General features: G+C 40.3%; 1 protein-coding gene and 1 long non-coding RNA gene across 2 annotated transcripts; one reads left to right on the forward strand and one right to left on the reverse strand.

The window, feature by feature from the left end:
* Positions 1-4,462: 4,462 nt before the first annotated feature.
* Positions 4,463-8,836, forward strand: LOC118483062 (autophagy-related protein 18a-like). Its single transcript, XM_035978625.1, has 4 exons — positions 4,463-5,497; positions 5,960-6,167; positions 7,665-7,791; positions 8,575-8,836. Exons 1-4 carry the CDS (start codon positions 4,505-4,507, stop codon positions 8,663-8,665), a joined length of 1,419 nt encoding a protein of 472 aa, XP_035834518.1. The 5' UTR covers positions 4,463-4,504; the 3' UTR covers positions 8,666-8,836.
* On the reverse strand, positions 8,683-9,056 carry LOC118483064. The gene is made up of 2 exons (XR_004869531.1): positions 8,936-9,056; positions 8,683-8,852 (listed from the first exon to the last, which is right to left on the reverse strand). It is a non-coding gene; the product is annotated as an uncharacterized LOC118483064 (long non-coding RNA).
* Positions 9,057-17,441: the final 8,385 nt, after the last annotated feature.

Below are 17,441 nucleotides of genomic sequence, written 5' to 3' on the forward strand. Positions count from 1 at the left end.
AAAGGCGGGGAAGCGAGAAGGTTTAACCTCTGGTGCAGGAGGTTTACTTCTCGAAGACAGCCCTCCAATCCTACCGTCAGATGATTAATACGGTCCACTAATGCTTCTTCTACTCCCGTCATTTCGTCTATGGCTTCCCTCAAAGCGTAAACATAGTTTACTAGGGAATCTTCTGCCGTGGATGACCTTCTTCCATTTCGGTTATTTCGTGAAGATGATCCGCTATTCCTGCTGGCCATTTTCTGTGAAAGGAACCGAAGATAACTAAACTTTTGCAGAACAGTACCTTGAACACGGCCCCGTGCTCACTGAGCACGGCCCTGTGTTCAGTGGTCTGCAGGATTTTTGTCTAACGATTCTTGGGTTTTAAATTATTTTAACATTCTTTTACTGTGGTTTAAGCTTAGATAATTTAAAACAAAGTTATGGAACTAACTTTAAACAAGAATCCGTAGCCAAAAATCCTACAAACCTTACATAGAAGATTGAAATCATGGGGTTTCCAAGCTTCTATGGAGGAGATGTTTGAAAAATTTTGGAAGAAGGAGAAATGAACAAAAGTGGAAAAGACAAGATGGTCCTTGGGAACCTTCTTTTAGCACTTACCTAGGATGGTATATGTGAAGATCCCAGGAATCTCTGCTTAGTGAAGTGGTCAAAAATGAGCAGGAATCAGGCTGCATTTAAAGAAAACGACAGCACACTGGACACGGCCCCGTGTCCGCTGGACACGGCCCCGTATGCAGAGAAAATCCTGACACATTTTATCCGTATTCTGACAAAATCAGCAGAGAATCTTCTGAGTGAACACGAGGGCGTGTTGACCGGGCACGGCCCCGTGTTGGGAGGCTGTTTGTTGCTACTAAGGAGCTTATTTATATCGGGTGGTTCTTGATTTGTGGGAACAACCCCAAAGTGCCTAAGATACCTTAATTGTCCTATACTAAGGCGAGAACGCAAGAGGTTATCGGTGAGGGTAATTCCTATTTTCATTCTAGGTGGACAAGTCCAACCCTTTTCCGGGCTCTCGTTAAAGAAGGTGTATGTCGAATCGCTCAGGTCTATGTATGCATCGAACGAAGTCGATGGGGAGTCCTTCACGGCACAATCGACACAGGGACGACTATCGTCCAAGTCCTTTCTAGGTATGAAGGTATTTTCGGGAGCAACGAGGTTGTCGGAATGCGGTTCCAACATTTCCTCATGGTCATCATCTTGGGATGGATCTATAAAATCCTTCCTAAGTTCTTTTGACCAATTGAGAATTAGCTCTTCTAGTTGAAATAACTCGTCAAGGAGCATTTCTCCTAGAATATCTGGCTGGGCGCATTCGAGGGAGAGATAGTGCTTATTTTTACTTTCGCCCCTCTTAAGGTTACAAGGAATCGGTGGGTCTATATAGTGGGGCCTATAATTGAGAAAATAACATTTTAATTCCTCATGTTCGCCTCCACATAATCGACACCACATACCATAAGAGTGCCGAAAGTAAAAAGAATTACTATCACTCATGTTTGTGTCAGAAATTACCAACCGCCGGGATCTAACGGTTCTGTTTTCAGTAAGAGAATCTTGGGCACGGGGGCGTGTTGAGTGGACACGGCCCCGTGTTCAGCTTACTGTCTGACTTAAAACAGGATTGCCAGTTCCAATGATTGAGCACGGGGGCGTGTTCAGCAGGCACGGCCCCGTGTTAAGCTCTGCAGAAGCTGAAAATCTAAGAAAAATCCTAAAAATCAAAGAAAATAATAAAAATATGATTAGGCCGTTGATTCCTAACTTTCTTAAAATCCTTGTGTCCCCGGCAACGGCGCCAAAAACTTGATGCGTGCTAGCGTGTATATATTTTAGATGTATATTTAAGCCCCTTTTTTACACTTTTAGCCAAGTTTTAAATTTATAAAACACGATATTTACTAACACTAAACACACATATGGGCAAGTGCACCCATCGTGGACGTAGTATAGTGTTGGTAAGATACCGAGGTCGTCCAAGGACACAAGAGCTTTTAATACCGGTTTATCCTCAACGTCTAATCAAATCAAAAAGTGAAAAAATGTTTTAAACTAAGAAAAATAAAAACTAACTAAATGCTGAAAAATAAGATAAAATAAAAACAGATAGACAAGATGAATCACTTGGATCCGACTCGTGTGTTAGTATAACCTTTGATTATTTTCGCACTTTTGCACTTGTTTAAGAGATTATCTTAGTTATTGTAGTAGGCCCCTCTTTTGAAGGCGACGTTACCCTCAACCCAGTAGTTTGAGTCAGCAAGGATACAATCCTAAAGGGTCGGATTATTGAAAGATAATGAATTAAGTTATTAATGCAAATTGTGGTAGGCCCCGCTTTTGGCGGTGACGTTACCCTCGGCTAAGTAGTCTGACTCAGCAGGGATACAATCCTAAATAGCCGGGTTATAGTATTAATAGTAGTTAACTTATGAGGGGGTCAAAGAGTTTGGATCCCCGCCATCCAATACCTATGGGCATTGAAGGAGATCCTACTAAATTTGACCAAGGTCCCAAGCAGGACCTCTAAACGCTGAACAAGGGCAAGACCCTTACCAAACCGTTCCCTTAACCCCCGACCAGGTAGCCAACATACCTCCATATAGACCGTGGAGATATGAATGGTGAAATCTTTTATTTTATATAGACAGTAAAATAATGCCAAGACACCACGGACAAACGATAAGGAAAGATCACCTTCAACATAAGTAACTAGTTATTAAAGTCATTAATACAAAACCAAATAAAAAGTGCAAAAGATTAAAAATAAAAAGTATTATACTAAACACTTGTCTTCACCAAGTGATGTAAGAGACTTAGGCAAACATGGCCTTGATTGTCAAGAACTCTTACGATCAATCTTGGATCCCGAGACGACTCACACACTCTACGATGGACAATGGATGATGGTGGTGGATGATGGTGTTATGGTGGTGGTGGGTGGTGGATGGAGTGTGAGAGAGGTGGTGTGCCAAGGGATGAGATGGAATGAAACCAAGCACCCCTATTTATAGGCTGAACAGAAGGCTGGGCACGGCCCCGTGTCCGCTGGACACGCCCCCGTGCCCGTCTGACATTCTCTCTCTTCATTAATTGTAATTCGCAATTACAATTAATGCGCCTGCTGTACTTTCACCACGCCCCCGTGCCCGCTGGACACGGCCCCGTGGTGGGCAATAGAAGCTTCTACTGGTTTGTCTTTTCTGCTGCTTCTTGGGCACGACCCCGTGTTCGCTGGATACGGGGCGTGTTCAGTCTTCTGTTTTCTCTTCTTTGCCTTGGGAGGTGCCGTTGAGGGTCCGGGCAGTCTACTTTTATTCCTTTTCTTGTATTTATGCTAGAATTAGTTGTCTTTTTGCTTCTTTTGTGATTTTGAGCTCATTTCATCCTGAAAATACAAAAGAAAGACAAAAACACTCTTTTTCCAACATTAGTACTTAAAAAGGGTTAGTTTTATGCCTTAATTGATGTGATTTATATGTTGCATTTTACACACATCAATGGTTTTTTTGAAAAAAAAGTAAAAAAGACCAAATTATCCTTTACTTAACATTTAAAATTAACTAGGTTTGGTTCAAAGGACAAACATTGCAAGATTTTGAAGCAATAAGTACAAAACTCGTCAGTTTTAAAAATAAAGGACAACATAACTCGTCAGTTTTAAAAATAAAGGACAACATCTGAAATATGGTATATAGATTAACAACAAAACTTGCAATTCACTCTAAATCCTATAACATAAAGCCAATGTTTTAAAAACCGGTTTTTAAATCAAACCGGATTAGGTTGAAAAATGGTTCAACCGGTTGAAACAGGTTGTACCGAGCGGTTCAACCGGATTGACTAGTTAACTGTATAATTTCATAAATTACAATATCAACTCAAAAGTTAATCCAAAAATGCATGATTACATATTAAAAAATGATTCAAAAGTAAATCCATAATAAAAAAAAAATCCAAAAGATAATAGAAAATCATTCAATTTTCCAACAAACTCTTTTAAATAAAAGTGTACGATATGTTTAAGCCATTTGAGTGTTGAATACATTAAGTTCACGATCGCATAAAAGATGAAATTCACTATTATCGCCATCCTCATCAACTAGAGGATAAATATTTTCGTTTCTTACAATATTAAATAAGAAATTTTAGTTACGAATATAATCATAATATATAAAAATTACATAAGATAAGTAACATATATAATAAAAATAAGTAACAACCCAAATTAAAATAGCCCTGGGCTGGTACCGATATTACGTTTTAAACAGGTATACCGGATTTTACCGCCGGTACAAACCTTGAGCCGTTTCACTTATTTACCGGAGTGTTTCGTGCCGGATTTACATCTAGAAACGGTAATACCGGTATTTACCGGTTTTTAAAACATTGCATAAAGCATCAAATAATATAAATAATATAATAATAATATATAAAAAAAACTTTAGTCGTGGATAAAGTCTTCACACACAACTTCCGATCATCAACAATGGCAACCGTCTCGTCATTCTCCTCTCCGTCTTGGCCAAACCCTAACCCTAACTCCAACTCCGACCACCACTCCTCCACGGCCACCACCGCCGACGCCGGCGACGACCTCGCATCACTACTAGCACCAATCAAATTAACCTCCGCTCAACCACCGCAACCTCAACACACTCACGAAGACGGCGACGATAACGTTCGTGATTGGCTCAACCAGTTTCTTCCAGACTCTGAACATCCGGATCCGGATCGTCACGATGTAACCGATCCGGATCCGGCTCCGGTAACCGCTCCGGTTTACGACGGTAACCTAAATTCAAATGTTTCAAACCCTAACATGAACACGCCTGATTTGAATCGATCTATTTCGCTGTTACACGTTTCGTTTAATCAGGATCACGGTTGTTTTGCTTGTGGAATTAATCATGGATTTAGAATTTATAACTGTGATCCGTTTCGCGAGATTTTCAGACGAGATTTTGAAAACGGAGGTGGCATAGGGACGGTAGAGATGTTATTTCGTTGTAATATACTTGCGTTAGTTGGTGGCGGCTCGGAACCGCAGTATCCGCCAAATAAGGTTATGATTTGGGATGATCATAAGAGTAGGTGTATTGGTGAGTTGTCGTTTCGGTCTGAGGTTCGGGGAGTTCGGTTGAGGAGGGATAGGATTGTTGTTGTGTTGGAGCAGAAGATACTTGTGTATAATTTTGCGGATTTGAAGCTGTTGCATCAGATTGAGACGTTTGCGAATCCGAAGGGGCTGTGTGAGGTTTCGCAGGGGTCGAGTAATTTTGTACTTGTGTGTCCCGGGTTGCAGAAGGGGCAGGTTCGTGTTGAGCATTATGGTTTGAAGAAAACGAAGTTTATTTTGGCTCATGATTCGAGGATTGCGTGTTTTACGCTGGCGCAGGATGGGCATATTATTGCTACTGCTAGTAGCAAGGGGACGCTGATTCGGATTTTCGATACGCATGATGGGACTCTGTTGCAGGAGGTATGCTTGATTTTGTTATGTTTAATGGGTATTATGAATTCGAACTAGCATTGTGGTAGAAACTTTCGTAACTTAAGGTTATGTTTGCATAATCACACAGTCACACACAGCATATAGAGAAGTTTTTAATTGAGAATTGTTTTGAGCTTACATGTTTAGGAAATCAAAGACTGCAAAAAAAAAGTATACAGATTTCTGTAAAGAGTTTATATATAAAACAACGAGGCTCGTGTGTGCAGCAGTGAATAGTTATATAAAAGATGAATTGATGAAAGTTGATGTGGGGAAATAGGTCACTTAGGGGCTGCTTACATATGAAAGTCAATTTGTTTACCTTTATTAATGACCTATAACTACCTTTATTTGTAGCAATGTAATTAGCAGAACATGTAGAAAAGCATGCGTGGTTAAGTTTTAGTTTTATTCTTGTATCATACTAAAAGAAGTGGATAATTGGTTTAGGTAAGAAGGGGTGCAGACAGAGCAGAAATATACAGCCTTGCATTCTCATCTAATATCCAGTGGCTAGCAGTCTCAAGTGACAAGGGCACTGTTCATGTTTTTAACCTCAAACCTGGTCATGGAAGCCAAGGCGTTGATAAGGCTACTGAATCATCCAACCATAATTCCCCTGCTCACACGTCAAGCTCATCCCTCTCTTTCATTAAAGGTATAGTTATCTTATTACAAACTAGAGGTTCATAGTTCGTTCCGGGTTAGGGTTTGCAGGTTTGGGTTGGCGGGTTTATGTAACCCAACCTGAAACGAGTGATTAACTAGTCATGTCAAGATGCTCAACCTGACGTGGACATGCTACAATATGGGTAACCCAAACACGACCCATGTAACCCCATTATCTGAATGGGTTAAATGGGATAGCGAGTCAGCATGTTTTGGGAAGAAAAACATAAAAAGCTTGAACAAAAACGGGTTGGTTGGTGGAATTGCTCAACTTCAATATTTGTTTTCTGAATTCTATTTTTTTAAACTAATTGGTGCGTTGAATTAGTCACTTCGACCAGATTATGATCTGGACACACTTAGGGCCAACTCGAACTAGTGTTGAATTTTATAAAAACTTAGGTCTAGTCACGCAAGATTGAAATAGAAGTCTCTTGTCAAGAAAGGCTGTCCAAATCTCTAAATCTTACCAGTGGGGCATGCATAAGTTTTGTTTCATAAAAAGGAATGAAAATCCAGTTTTTGACATATTTTAGGAGTGAGTTTAGTTTTGATGAGTGAGTTTATTATTTTTGACAAATATAGGAGCAAGTTTACTCTTGATATTTAACAAAATTGAACTGTCACTCCTTTTGGTGAGGGAGAAAAGTACTCAAACCCTACAACGTCAAATTTGGGATCTTGGTTTTAAAAAGCGAGAGGCACACAGAAGCGATGAGGTCTAAAAATGAGGCGCAAAAGCGTAAAAGCGCAAAAGCGGTGGGCTTTTCCTACCCGAGGCGCAAGAAGATTATATAAATTTTTATATATATCCCATAGGTTTTTAGCATCCCTTATCAGTTATCCAAAATATAGTTATAAAAAGGTTTATATATCATATTACCTACATGTACAAGCCAATAAACCCATTGTAGAACACTTTCATGCATAAAAACAACATAAAAACACCCAAAATACATAAGGCGCACGCCTCAGACCTCCAAAAACCCCCAAAAAAAAGCGCTTTTCTTGCGCTTTGTGGAAAAAGTGTGCCTCAAGTGCCCTGAGGCGCTGAGGCCTGTGCCTTAGTGCGCCTCGCGCCTAGGCACGCTTTTTAAAACCCAGGTTGGGATAGTTGGTTATAATTGAATTAACAAAAATACCGAATTCAGTACATAGTGGTCGAAGGCGCTAGGCGCGCTCAATGCACAAAGGGTCAGTCTGTCACCTAGGTGCAAGGCGCCTAAAAAGCGAGGGCTCGAGATAAGCAAGACACACATTATATACAATACAGCATTTTTTTAGCTGTTAGGCTGGTTCCAGGGCATTTATAGATATTTCGGAATCGGAACAGTTTTAGCTGTTTCATACCAGATGTAACACGTTATTGATGCATTGGGCTGCGCCTGCTCGAGCGCCTTTGACTACATAGATTCAGTATATATTTGATATAGAAGTTTGTTTTAAGGTTTTGTGGCTTACAAAAGATAGACAAAATTCATTTCAGGAGTCTTGCCCAAGTACTTCAGCTCAGAGTGGTCAGTGGCCCAGTTTCGTTTGGTTGAAGGTTCACAATACATTGTTGCGTTTGGCCACCAGAAGAATACAGTTGTTATTCTTGGCATGGATGGAAGGTGAGTTACTACTGCTGTATTAATTCACTCCATGTCTAAAACAAACAAGAAATTACATATTTAAAAAGAACGGTAATTTTGCATTTATCCCAGTTTATATTCCAATTCCAACCAAACACATGACTGATCAAAATATCATAATATCATATTTATCTTTTAAAAACACAAAAATATCATGCTTAGTCGTTCCATAGTAAAGAAAAGAGTTAAATGCCATTTTAGTCCCTGTGGTTTGGGTAATTTTGCTAGTTTAGTCCAAAGGTTTCATTTTTAACTCGTGGGTCCAAAAAGGTTTCACAGTTGCCATTTCAGTCCACTGGGTTAACTTCATCCATTTTTTCTGTTAACGAGAAGGCCAATTCGGTCATATAAAATGACCAAATTGGTTTTCTCGTTAACAGAAAAAATGGATGAAGTTAACCAAGTGGACTAAAATGGCAACTGCGAAACCTTTTTGGACACAGGTTAAAAATGAAACCTTTGGACTAAACTGGCAAAATGACCCAAACCACAGGGACTAAAATGGCATTTAACTCAAAAGAAAATATGATCATTTCTGTTTCACTGAATAAACGATATTGAAACTCTGTTACGGTATCAGTGACTTGTTTTTATTTTTTGACTATGAAACTGGATGATATTCCTGTTGTTTAAAATGGCTATATAAGATTATTATGAACTTTAGAGCATATGCATGTAATTGCGTTTAAAAATGGTAAAAGAGCATTATTATTGGATATCTTGAATTGATACAATCTTTATTTATTTTTTGTTGAGATGCAGTTTTTATAGATGCCAATTTGATCCTACAACCGGTGGGGAGATGACGCAACTGGAATATCGTAATTTTGTGAAGCCTGAAGACTCTCTCTAAGCACTTGAAAAAACATGAACATAAGTATGTTATATATTCATGGTCTGCCTGCATAAATGGTAAATAATTTTGTAAATATTTACTTAACTGTTGTAAACTTATATGCTCCTTTCTGACTTTAAAAATGGGCAGTGCTTCCTTAAAAGTTCAAAATCCCACTGGTTTTTGTTTTCCAAGGGATTCCATCCTGAAACCATTTCAAAATATAGAAGTTAATATAAAAAATATTAAAGTACAACTTAAAAATAGAGTTAAATACAATTTTAGTACATTGTCGCCATCGATTTTAAACCCACCATCAACTTCAGCGACACCACCACTCCACGCTTTGTTAACCCACAAATTAGTACAACCACGCAAAGCCGGTGTCCCCTAATCTCAGGTCTCTAGATTTATAACGTTGCTAGTGTTGAATCCATTGAAATTTATGTATATTTATAGTGGTTACTGAAAATAGCCGTTGCTATCTTTTTAATGAAATTAGCCATTTGACAACGGTTCAAATTGGAGCCGTTGAATTCGGATGTTTAGCACCACTAACCTGAATCTAGATGGATTTCCTCGGTACCAAACACCACCACAGGACAGTGTTCGCCTTGGTACTGTTTTACCACATGCGCATCCCCATCCCGTCCTCATCATTTAGGCGGTGTTTGTTTTTCTAAAAAAGATCTACGCAGTCTCTTCTGTCTGCGCCGCGCAGACCACGCGTAGACATTGCCATCTGCAGACTGTTTGTTTTTTCGAAGACGTTTCATTAAAAAACGTTCGCGCTAGCTCTTCTTGGTGCAGACTTGGCCTAGTTACTTCTAAGGTCTGCAGAGGGTTAAACACAACCACCGTCCACCGTCCACCACCCACCACCGTCTATCACCACCACCGTCTACCACCACCATCGTCCACCACTCACCGCCACGTGAAGGTCCACCACCCACCACAACCGTCCAACACAATCACCATCGTTTGTACACCACCACCAGTTTATTATAACAGTCTCCATACGTTAAAAAACAAACATCCTTCTTCTTGCACACTGCAAATGTTTGGTCCACCTTTTCTTCTACATGTCTGCAGATGTGGTTCGCAGACTACAGACTTTTTACCTCTTAAAAATCCAGAGATTTTTTTAACGACAAATTTGGATCACTGACGGACCACTAGAGTATCGCGCCACCAGCAAAACCACCTGATCATCTTCATCCCCACTAGGCAATAACGCTTATACATAAATTTAGGAGGAAACCCAATAAAACCCTCTTTGTGGGAATTGAACTTGGGACCTAATGGTCCCTAAGCCTTATCTCACCTCTAATATGCCAGTAGACTATAATGCCATGGGCCAAATTCAGAGATTTTTACACTGGAGTTTTAATTTTTCGGTCTATTTTTTTTTTGTTGGGTCAATACGTCAAAATGTTTTTTTGGTAAATTGAATCAGTTGATAAAAAGAACTAACTTCATATATTTTTACCGGATTGAGTCATGTTTATGCTGGCTTCTTCTTAGGCTACATGTTGTGACACCCCAGGAAAACCAGTAAACAACGCAACTTAACTAGCTTCCTCAGTAATCGCGCGCTAAATTTTGGGACGAAATTCTCTTAACAGGGGGAGAATGTGACAACCCTCAAATTTACTTGTATTCCGTACAATTTATTAATGATAATTTAAGTGCTTGAAGACTGTGTGGAAGTACTTAACTGCTCTCTGATATCTGTGTTATACTTACATGTGCATGTTAACGTACTAGTAGTATACTGAAAAGTTACTAAAAAGTCCTGTGTGCTTTCCTGAGCATTGAAAAGTAAAAACGTTACAAAAATATATATGTAGGACGCTCTACGGATTAATTAAGCAGTTTAACGAAGCACTATCGAACCGAACAACCGGACTTTACCTGGAACATGAAAATATTGTCAAATACATTGTTTCTATTTTTCTGAGCTAGTTAGGGTCCCCGAACACCCTAATACACCTTATATTACATAACACACACTAATACTAACTAAACACCTTAGAACCTAACCAAATTAGTTACTTTACCATTGCATCCCAACCCCTTACCCCCCCCCCTCCTTAGACGGTTACAAGATGTGGGGGACATCCCCACATTCTTTTTATTATTTTATTAAGATGTTGGTGGATAAAGGAGCATAATACATGATGGTTAAAACATGAACTTGGGTTATAAGAAGGCACTTAGGGTCTTAAGAGAATTCATTCCCAAAACATCAAACTTGCAACTCTCTCCTTCTTCTCTCCATCATCTACGGCAGCCATGACCTCCCACCATACAACCACCATCAAGTCTTGATCAAGCCATTCTACATACACTCAAAGGTGCTACGGGTCATACAACGAAGCTCGGTGCTCTCGGAAGTGGAAGGACCTTCTCCATTCGCTATTAACCATCACTTTTCTACACTCGAACTCCCCTAGCCTTGAGCTAGTGGTAAGAACTTAGATCCGATCGTTTTTCATGTTATTTAAGTGGTTAATAGTTGATTTAATGGCTGAAAATTGAAACACTAAAGAACCAAACATAAAGTCTTGGACAAAAGATGAATAAGTTGGATAAAGAAGATAAGTTATGTGTGTAAATGATGTTAGAATGATGTTGTTATGATTCTTGCTAATTTCTTGCTGAGTTATTTGTTATTATTGATGTTTGATGTTGTTATAATCACTAAACATGCTAACGGAATCAATCGAACGCGTCTTAGAAGATTAAAGAAAGAAAACAGAATCTGTCCAAGTTTTACAGCCAACTTCAGTTGGCTGTAAACAGGTCATAAACTTAACGAAAAACTGATATTTTGACTCTAAAATGTGATATTAGGAAATACGGTTCTAATGGCACCGGAATCATAATTTTTGGACTCCGTTTACTATTTTTAAAAGGTCATTTTGTAACAGCAGCTCAAGCTGCATTTTTGCTGCTGAAAATAGGTGTTATGTTTCTGGTCGTAACTGGAAAAATATGATGAATCAGCTCATGGAATTCATACAGTAGATGACAACTGATGTATTTGTAATTACCCCACTGGAATTCCGTAAATCGGACACTCGATGAATTTTTAATAAATTGTTCCGTGGACTGTGGTCAGAAATGCATAAATCTGAGTTCAGTCGGGAATATGATTTTTTATAAAATATTGGTAGTGAACCGGACCCCGATATTTTTACACATAAAATATGGAACGTTTAAGACATCCTGTAAAAATTTGGGAATTTTTGGAATAATTTAACTATTTTATTAAAATGTCCGAAAACAGCCGGTTTTGAATATAAATGCTGAATTGATATAAGTTGTGACTTGCGTGTCTAAATGTCGAGTATGCTATCCGTGAATGATCTAACATGTTATATATGTTATGTGCATTATCGTATGTTTGATTTTGAGTGGGGAATGGATGGGAAACTTAGATGGGCATAAACCGTTAAAACGATGCATGTTGTGTGATAGATACGTGTAGGAACTTTGTGTTCTATTTGAAAGCCACTAAATGACTAACTGGTAATTATATTAGGACGTGATTGACCGACCTCGACTGTTAGCTATATTTGAGAATCTAACCGAGCAAACCAAGGTGAGTTCACACACTTTCTAAGGCATGGGATTCCCGGTGGTTTGGGAATGGGTTAAAGAATTAAAACGGAATCTACATATCTTACTTAGGTAGGATATGTACGGCCATCCTCCTCGGGTAGGATGCCAGTGTTAATCCTGCGTATTCTCTTTGGGAGAACTACGTACGTTCGTCCTCCTTGTGTAGGACAACAACCTTTAACTTACTAGACAAAACTCTATCATAAGTCCCTCATTTTATATCGACTTAATCGCCGAGGCCAATGGCGAGCGGGTCATTAGTTAATAGCGCTATTAGGTTTAACAAACCTCACACCATGCCAGTCGGACGGGCGTGTACTAATGGACTATGGCAAACCATCAGTGATGATAGACACTGATGTAGGGCACAACTTACTTGCGTAGTAGTCGATATCATACGGTCTAGTAGTTCACATGGGGAAGCCCCCACTAATCATGGACAGGGTATGGGTAATAAAGAATGAACTGGTTAAATTTTCTTTCAACTACGGGGTAACCTCCACGGCAATTACGCCAACGAAAGACAAACCACGTTTTCGGAAACAACTTAAAACTAAACAACCAAACGTGAACTCACTCAACTTTGTTGTTGACTCGTTGTTACATGCCTTACAGGTCGCTAAATGCTTGGAGCTTACACGAGGAAGGAGTCGTTGTGGTGTACAGACTGTTATGTTCCGTGCTTAATATTTAAATCCTTATGAACTTATAAAACTTGCGTTTGAACTTTAACTTATAAACTATGGACTTATGTTTTGGACTTTACGTTTATGCTTCCGCTGTTTAATTTAAAACTCGGTTAACTAGCTTTTGGTCACCAATCGTATTGTGGTTGGTTTTATTTACTTAAATACGTTGTTCAGTATGATTGGTGGCTCGATCCTGGTCATGTCACCCCTCCAAGCGGTGATACTCCGCATGGTGGATTTTGGGGGTGTGACAGATTGGTATCAGAGCCATTGGTTATAGTGAACTTGGTTTTAAAAAGGGAAAAGTTTTTTTTTTTTGTTAAAACCAGACTATAACCGGTACAGTGCTCAACGATCCACAACGACGCTTCGCTCCACGTGCAAGACTCGACACCATAGGTGGTATGATTTATGTTATATTGTCGGTTAGATAGTTTACACTGTGCATTAGTTAACGTGATAATTGCTATTTGAACCTTGTGTGCTTACTCTCTTCTGTCACCTCACACTTACGCACGTTGCGATACATTCTTACCTGTGTTCCCCTCGATGTGAAGATCATGAGTGGGCGTCTCAACATGACCCAAGGTCAGCTGACGACCTTGATTAACGAACGAATTGCTGAAGCCTTAGCAACCCAATCAGGGAGTCAACCCATGCACACCCAATCCCGCATGGGCACCTTCAGGGCGTTCTTGGAGTGTAAACCTCCCACTTTCGATGGCACTGGAGGGACAATCGACCTTCTACACTGGATCCGAAGAATCGAATATACGTTCGAAGAAAGTGAAACTCCTGCTGGCAAATGAGTAGAGTACGCTACTGTCATGTTGCAAGGGAAAGCGTATTCTTGGTGGAACGCACAAGTTTAGATGCTCGGGCTGGCAGACGCGAATGCCATCCTCTGGAGCGACTTCAAGGATTTGATTAAGGAAGAATTCTGCCACCTGAACGACATTCTGAAACTTGAAATAGAGTATTATGGTTTGAAGATGGAAGGATCAGAGATTGAGGCGTACACAAAGAGGTCCAACGACTTGGCTGCCTTATGTCCTAACATGTCGCAACCCATATCTAGGCGAATCAAGCTATACCTCAGAGGCTTAGTCCCGGAAATCCAAGGGTCTGTGAGTGCGGCCAACCTTCCCACAATCCAGCAAGTCGTTCGTTTGGCGCACCAACTCACCGATCAGGCGGTGGAAGAGGGCAAGTTGCCCAAGCGTAGCTCTTCCAATGCAAATGCTCTTATTAGTAACAAGTATATTTGGGGTGAGCACCAAGGTAGCTCTATACGACGGGAACCGCACAGGAAACTCGGGCTGAACTACCAAAATCAGGGGGGATACCTAGGGAATAAACCGAGATGTCGCAAGTGCCAACGGCACCACAACGGGTCATGTGCGGAATCGTGTTGTCATCGGTGCAAGACGTTGGGACATATGGCTAGAGACTGTAGGAGCCCATATCCTGCAAACTGGAACCAACGGCAACAACAGCAGGGTAATGAGAGATGTTACCAGTGCGGTGCTGAGAGTCACTTCAAGAGGAACTGTCCGCATATGAGACAGAATCGTGGCAACAATGGCAACCAGGGCAATGGGAACAATAACGGAGACAATAAGGATAACCACAGGACTGGTAAGCATGAGCTTCTGAATGGACAAGAGGAAGAAGGAAACAACCTCAACGTTGTGGTGGGTAAGTTCCTACCAGACAATTTCTTTGCTTCTATTTTAGTTAATTCGGGTACAGATATGTGTTCCTAAGAGTTAGTCAGGTGCTTAAGCATACCCCATTACCCTTAAAACACCAAACATGTTGTAAAACTAGCTAATGGTGAAAGTCTTAAGGGCACACACGCAGTTAAGGGTTGTAACCCCGTCTTAGCTGGTCAGACCCTCTCCATCGACCTCATTCCTATGGTTCTTGGTAGTTTCGACGTTGTTATTGGGATGGATTGGCTATCTCATCATGAAGCGGAGATTGTTTGTAAGGAGAAAATCGTCCGCATTCCTCGTTCTGGTGAAGAACCTCTCATGATTCGTGGCGACAAGAGTGGTGCTGTCGAAGGCATCATCTCTTTCCTTAAGGCCCAGAAGTGTTTGCGAAAGGGCCACACTGCCATTTTAGCACTCGTTACTGACACATCAACGGAAGAGAAGAGAATTGAAGACATCCCTATTGTGCGCGATTTTCCCGAGGTATTTCCTGAGGAATTACCTGGTCTTCCGCCTCATCGCCAAGTTGAGTTTCAAATCGAGCTAGCTCCTGGAGTAGCGCCAGTAGCTCGAGCACCATATCGTCTAGCTCCATCAGAACTTGAAGAACTGTCCACGCAACTACAAGAACTCTTGGAAAAGGGTTTCATACGTCCTAGCTCTTCGCCCTGGGGAGCTCCAGTCTTGTTCGTGAAGAAGAAAGACGGTACTTTCAGAATGTGTATTGACTATCGCGAGCTTAACAAGGTGACTGTGAAGAATCGTTATCCTCTCCCACGCATTGACGACTTGTTCGACCAGTTGCAAGGGTCGAGCTATTACTCCAAGATTGATTTGAGATCGGGATACCATCAGCTGAGAGTCCGAGATGAGGACGTCTCCAAAACAGCATTCAGAACTCGTTACGGCCATTACGAGTTTCTGGTTATGCCATTCGGGCTGACAAATGCACCAGCGGTCTTCATGGATCTCATGAACCGAGTGTGCAAGCCTTACCTGGATAAGTTCGTTATTGTGTTCATCGACGATTGTAACACCTCGAATTTTTGTGTCCAATGATGTGTTAACACGTGTCATTTGATTACACGTGGCATCCATATTAAATAAAGGACAAATTTTGACAAACCTTGAAAGTATATAAATTCGAGGGTTATAAAATGTCAACAAGGGTTAATATACTGTATAGTATCCCTAAATAATGCTTAAACCTTCAAACGAATAAATTATAGATCGTACAAAAACAAAACGCGAAAGAAAGTGAGAGATTACAAACTACAGGGGTTAACTGTGTCAACATGTTTAATAATACCTCTGAGTGACCCTTTAACGTTCCAAAGACTTTGTAACAGTATTATACACTCACTAAAATAATATATATGAATTTCGCGAAGTTTCGATATGAAACGAGAAAGTTACGATCGAACTCGTAGAAGAAGGGTTAAAAGCGTCAATAATGAAAGTTAAGGCTTTCTGAATAATTAATAAACTAACCGGGGACTTAATAATGCGGGTAAATAACACGAGGCCCCTATCGGTAAATAACCGAGGGCCAAACCGCAAAGTTACCCCTTCAAATCCGAAAGGTCAGGTAAATCATTACGAAAGATTTCGTTATTAATGGCCAGATTCTGTAATCATGACAAAAGATTTAAAAAATTCTGAAATCTTAACCCCACGCGGCCCACGTTGCATATTGGGTTAAGTTGAGGCGGGCCGCGAGCCTCCTCAATTACGCGTCTGGTATTTAGAAACCAGGCGGCCCGCATTGTAAACGCATGGAACCTCCATGCGGGCCGCATTAGACGCCCAGATGCAGAATTGTTGTAACTACTTGGCCTTTGGACCATTTGAACGACCAACAACCAATTAATGGGGCATGGGCACCCTACACTTGACCCATATCACTCAGGGGACATCTACCCATCATCATGATCAGTAGTAGCATGTTGTGTAATGATCTTAGGCCTTGTTCTTGGCTATAAATAGCACCATTGTGCTCACAACATTCATCACACTCAAAACTCACTCATCTGATCATTTCAAGAGCTCTCAAGTCCTCTTCTCTGCTCCATAAGCAAGAACACAACTTCTGTAAGTGATCTAACCCTTTGTGGTATCACATTTCCTTAGTAAATGGCTAAGAACCAAACCGTCGTAACTACGGTTTGACTTTACAATAAATCAGTAATGGTTCAGTCTTATGACGAATCAAAAGTGGTTATGAGTTGGTATTTATGTGGGTAATAAACCTCTAAAATGGTTCCCCCTGATCACCACTCTAACTATGTCAAATGTCGAGTCAAACGTGCGGTTAAAAAGTCAACAGAAAGCTATTTTAGCAATTTATGCATAATCTGTAATATATATGTTATGGAACCTGTTTTGATAATCATAAAACATGATAATAAGTATATAAACATGTTTGCGCTCGTTTGAATCGATCATTTACTATATAGAACCGGTTCGGAGCCGAAAGTCGCAAAAGTTTGACTTTTGCTTTGACTTCAGTTCTGACCCGTTTTAGTGAGGTATAAATATACCTTAGGACTCTCTTAGGACCAGGTCACATGTTGGTATAAACCTCTGTGGTCGGTTCATGAGTTATCCGAGTCTTTTGCGCAATTCCGTCATTCGCCTAAAAGTTGACCGTAACGGCCTTTTAAAATTAAAACGAGTATTTCGGACACGTGAACGGACCAAAACCTTGCTTATTAAATTATAAGCATGTCCTTAAAGTTTCACGTCAATCCGAGGTCTAGA

Source organism: Helianthus annuus, chromosome 10, assembly GCF_002127325.2.
Source record: "Helianthus annuus cultivar XRQ/B chromosome 10, HanXRQr2.0-SUNRISE, whole genome shotgun sequence".
Taxonomy (NCBI): Eukaryota; Viridiplantae; Streptophyta; class Magnoliopsida; order Asterales; family Asteraceae; genus Helianthus; species Helianthus annuus.

Bases quoted from the DNA above. Each gene is read 5' to 3' on its own strand.
- LOC118483062 (XM_035978625.1), top strand. From the start codon at position 4,505: ATGGCAACCGTCTCGTCATTCTCCTCTCCGTCTTGGCCAAACCCTAAC. The intron at 5,498-5,959 runs GTATGCTTGATT...TAATTGGTTTAG, and splicing joins ATGGGACTCTGTTGCAGGAG to GTAAGAAGGGGTGCAGACAG. The intron at 7,792-8,574 runs GTGAGTTACTAC...GTTGAGATGCAG, and splicing joins ATTCTTGGCATGGATGGAAG to TTTTTATAGATGCCAATTTG.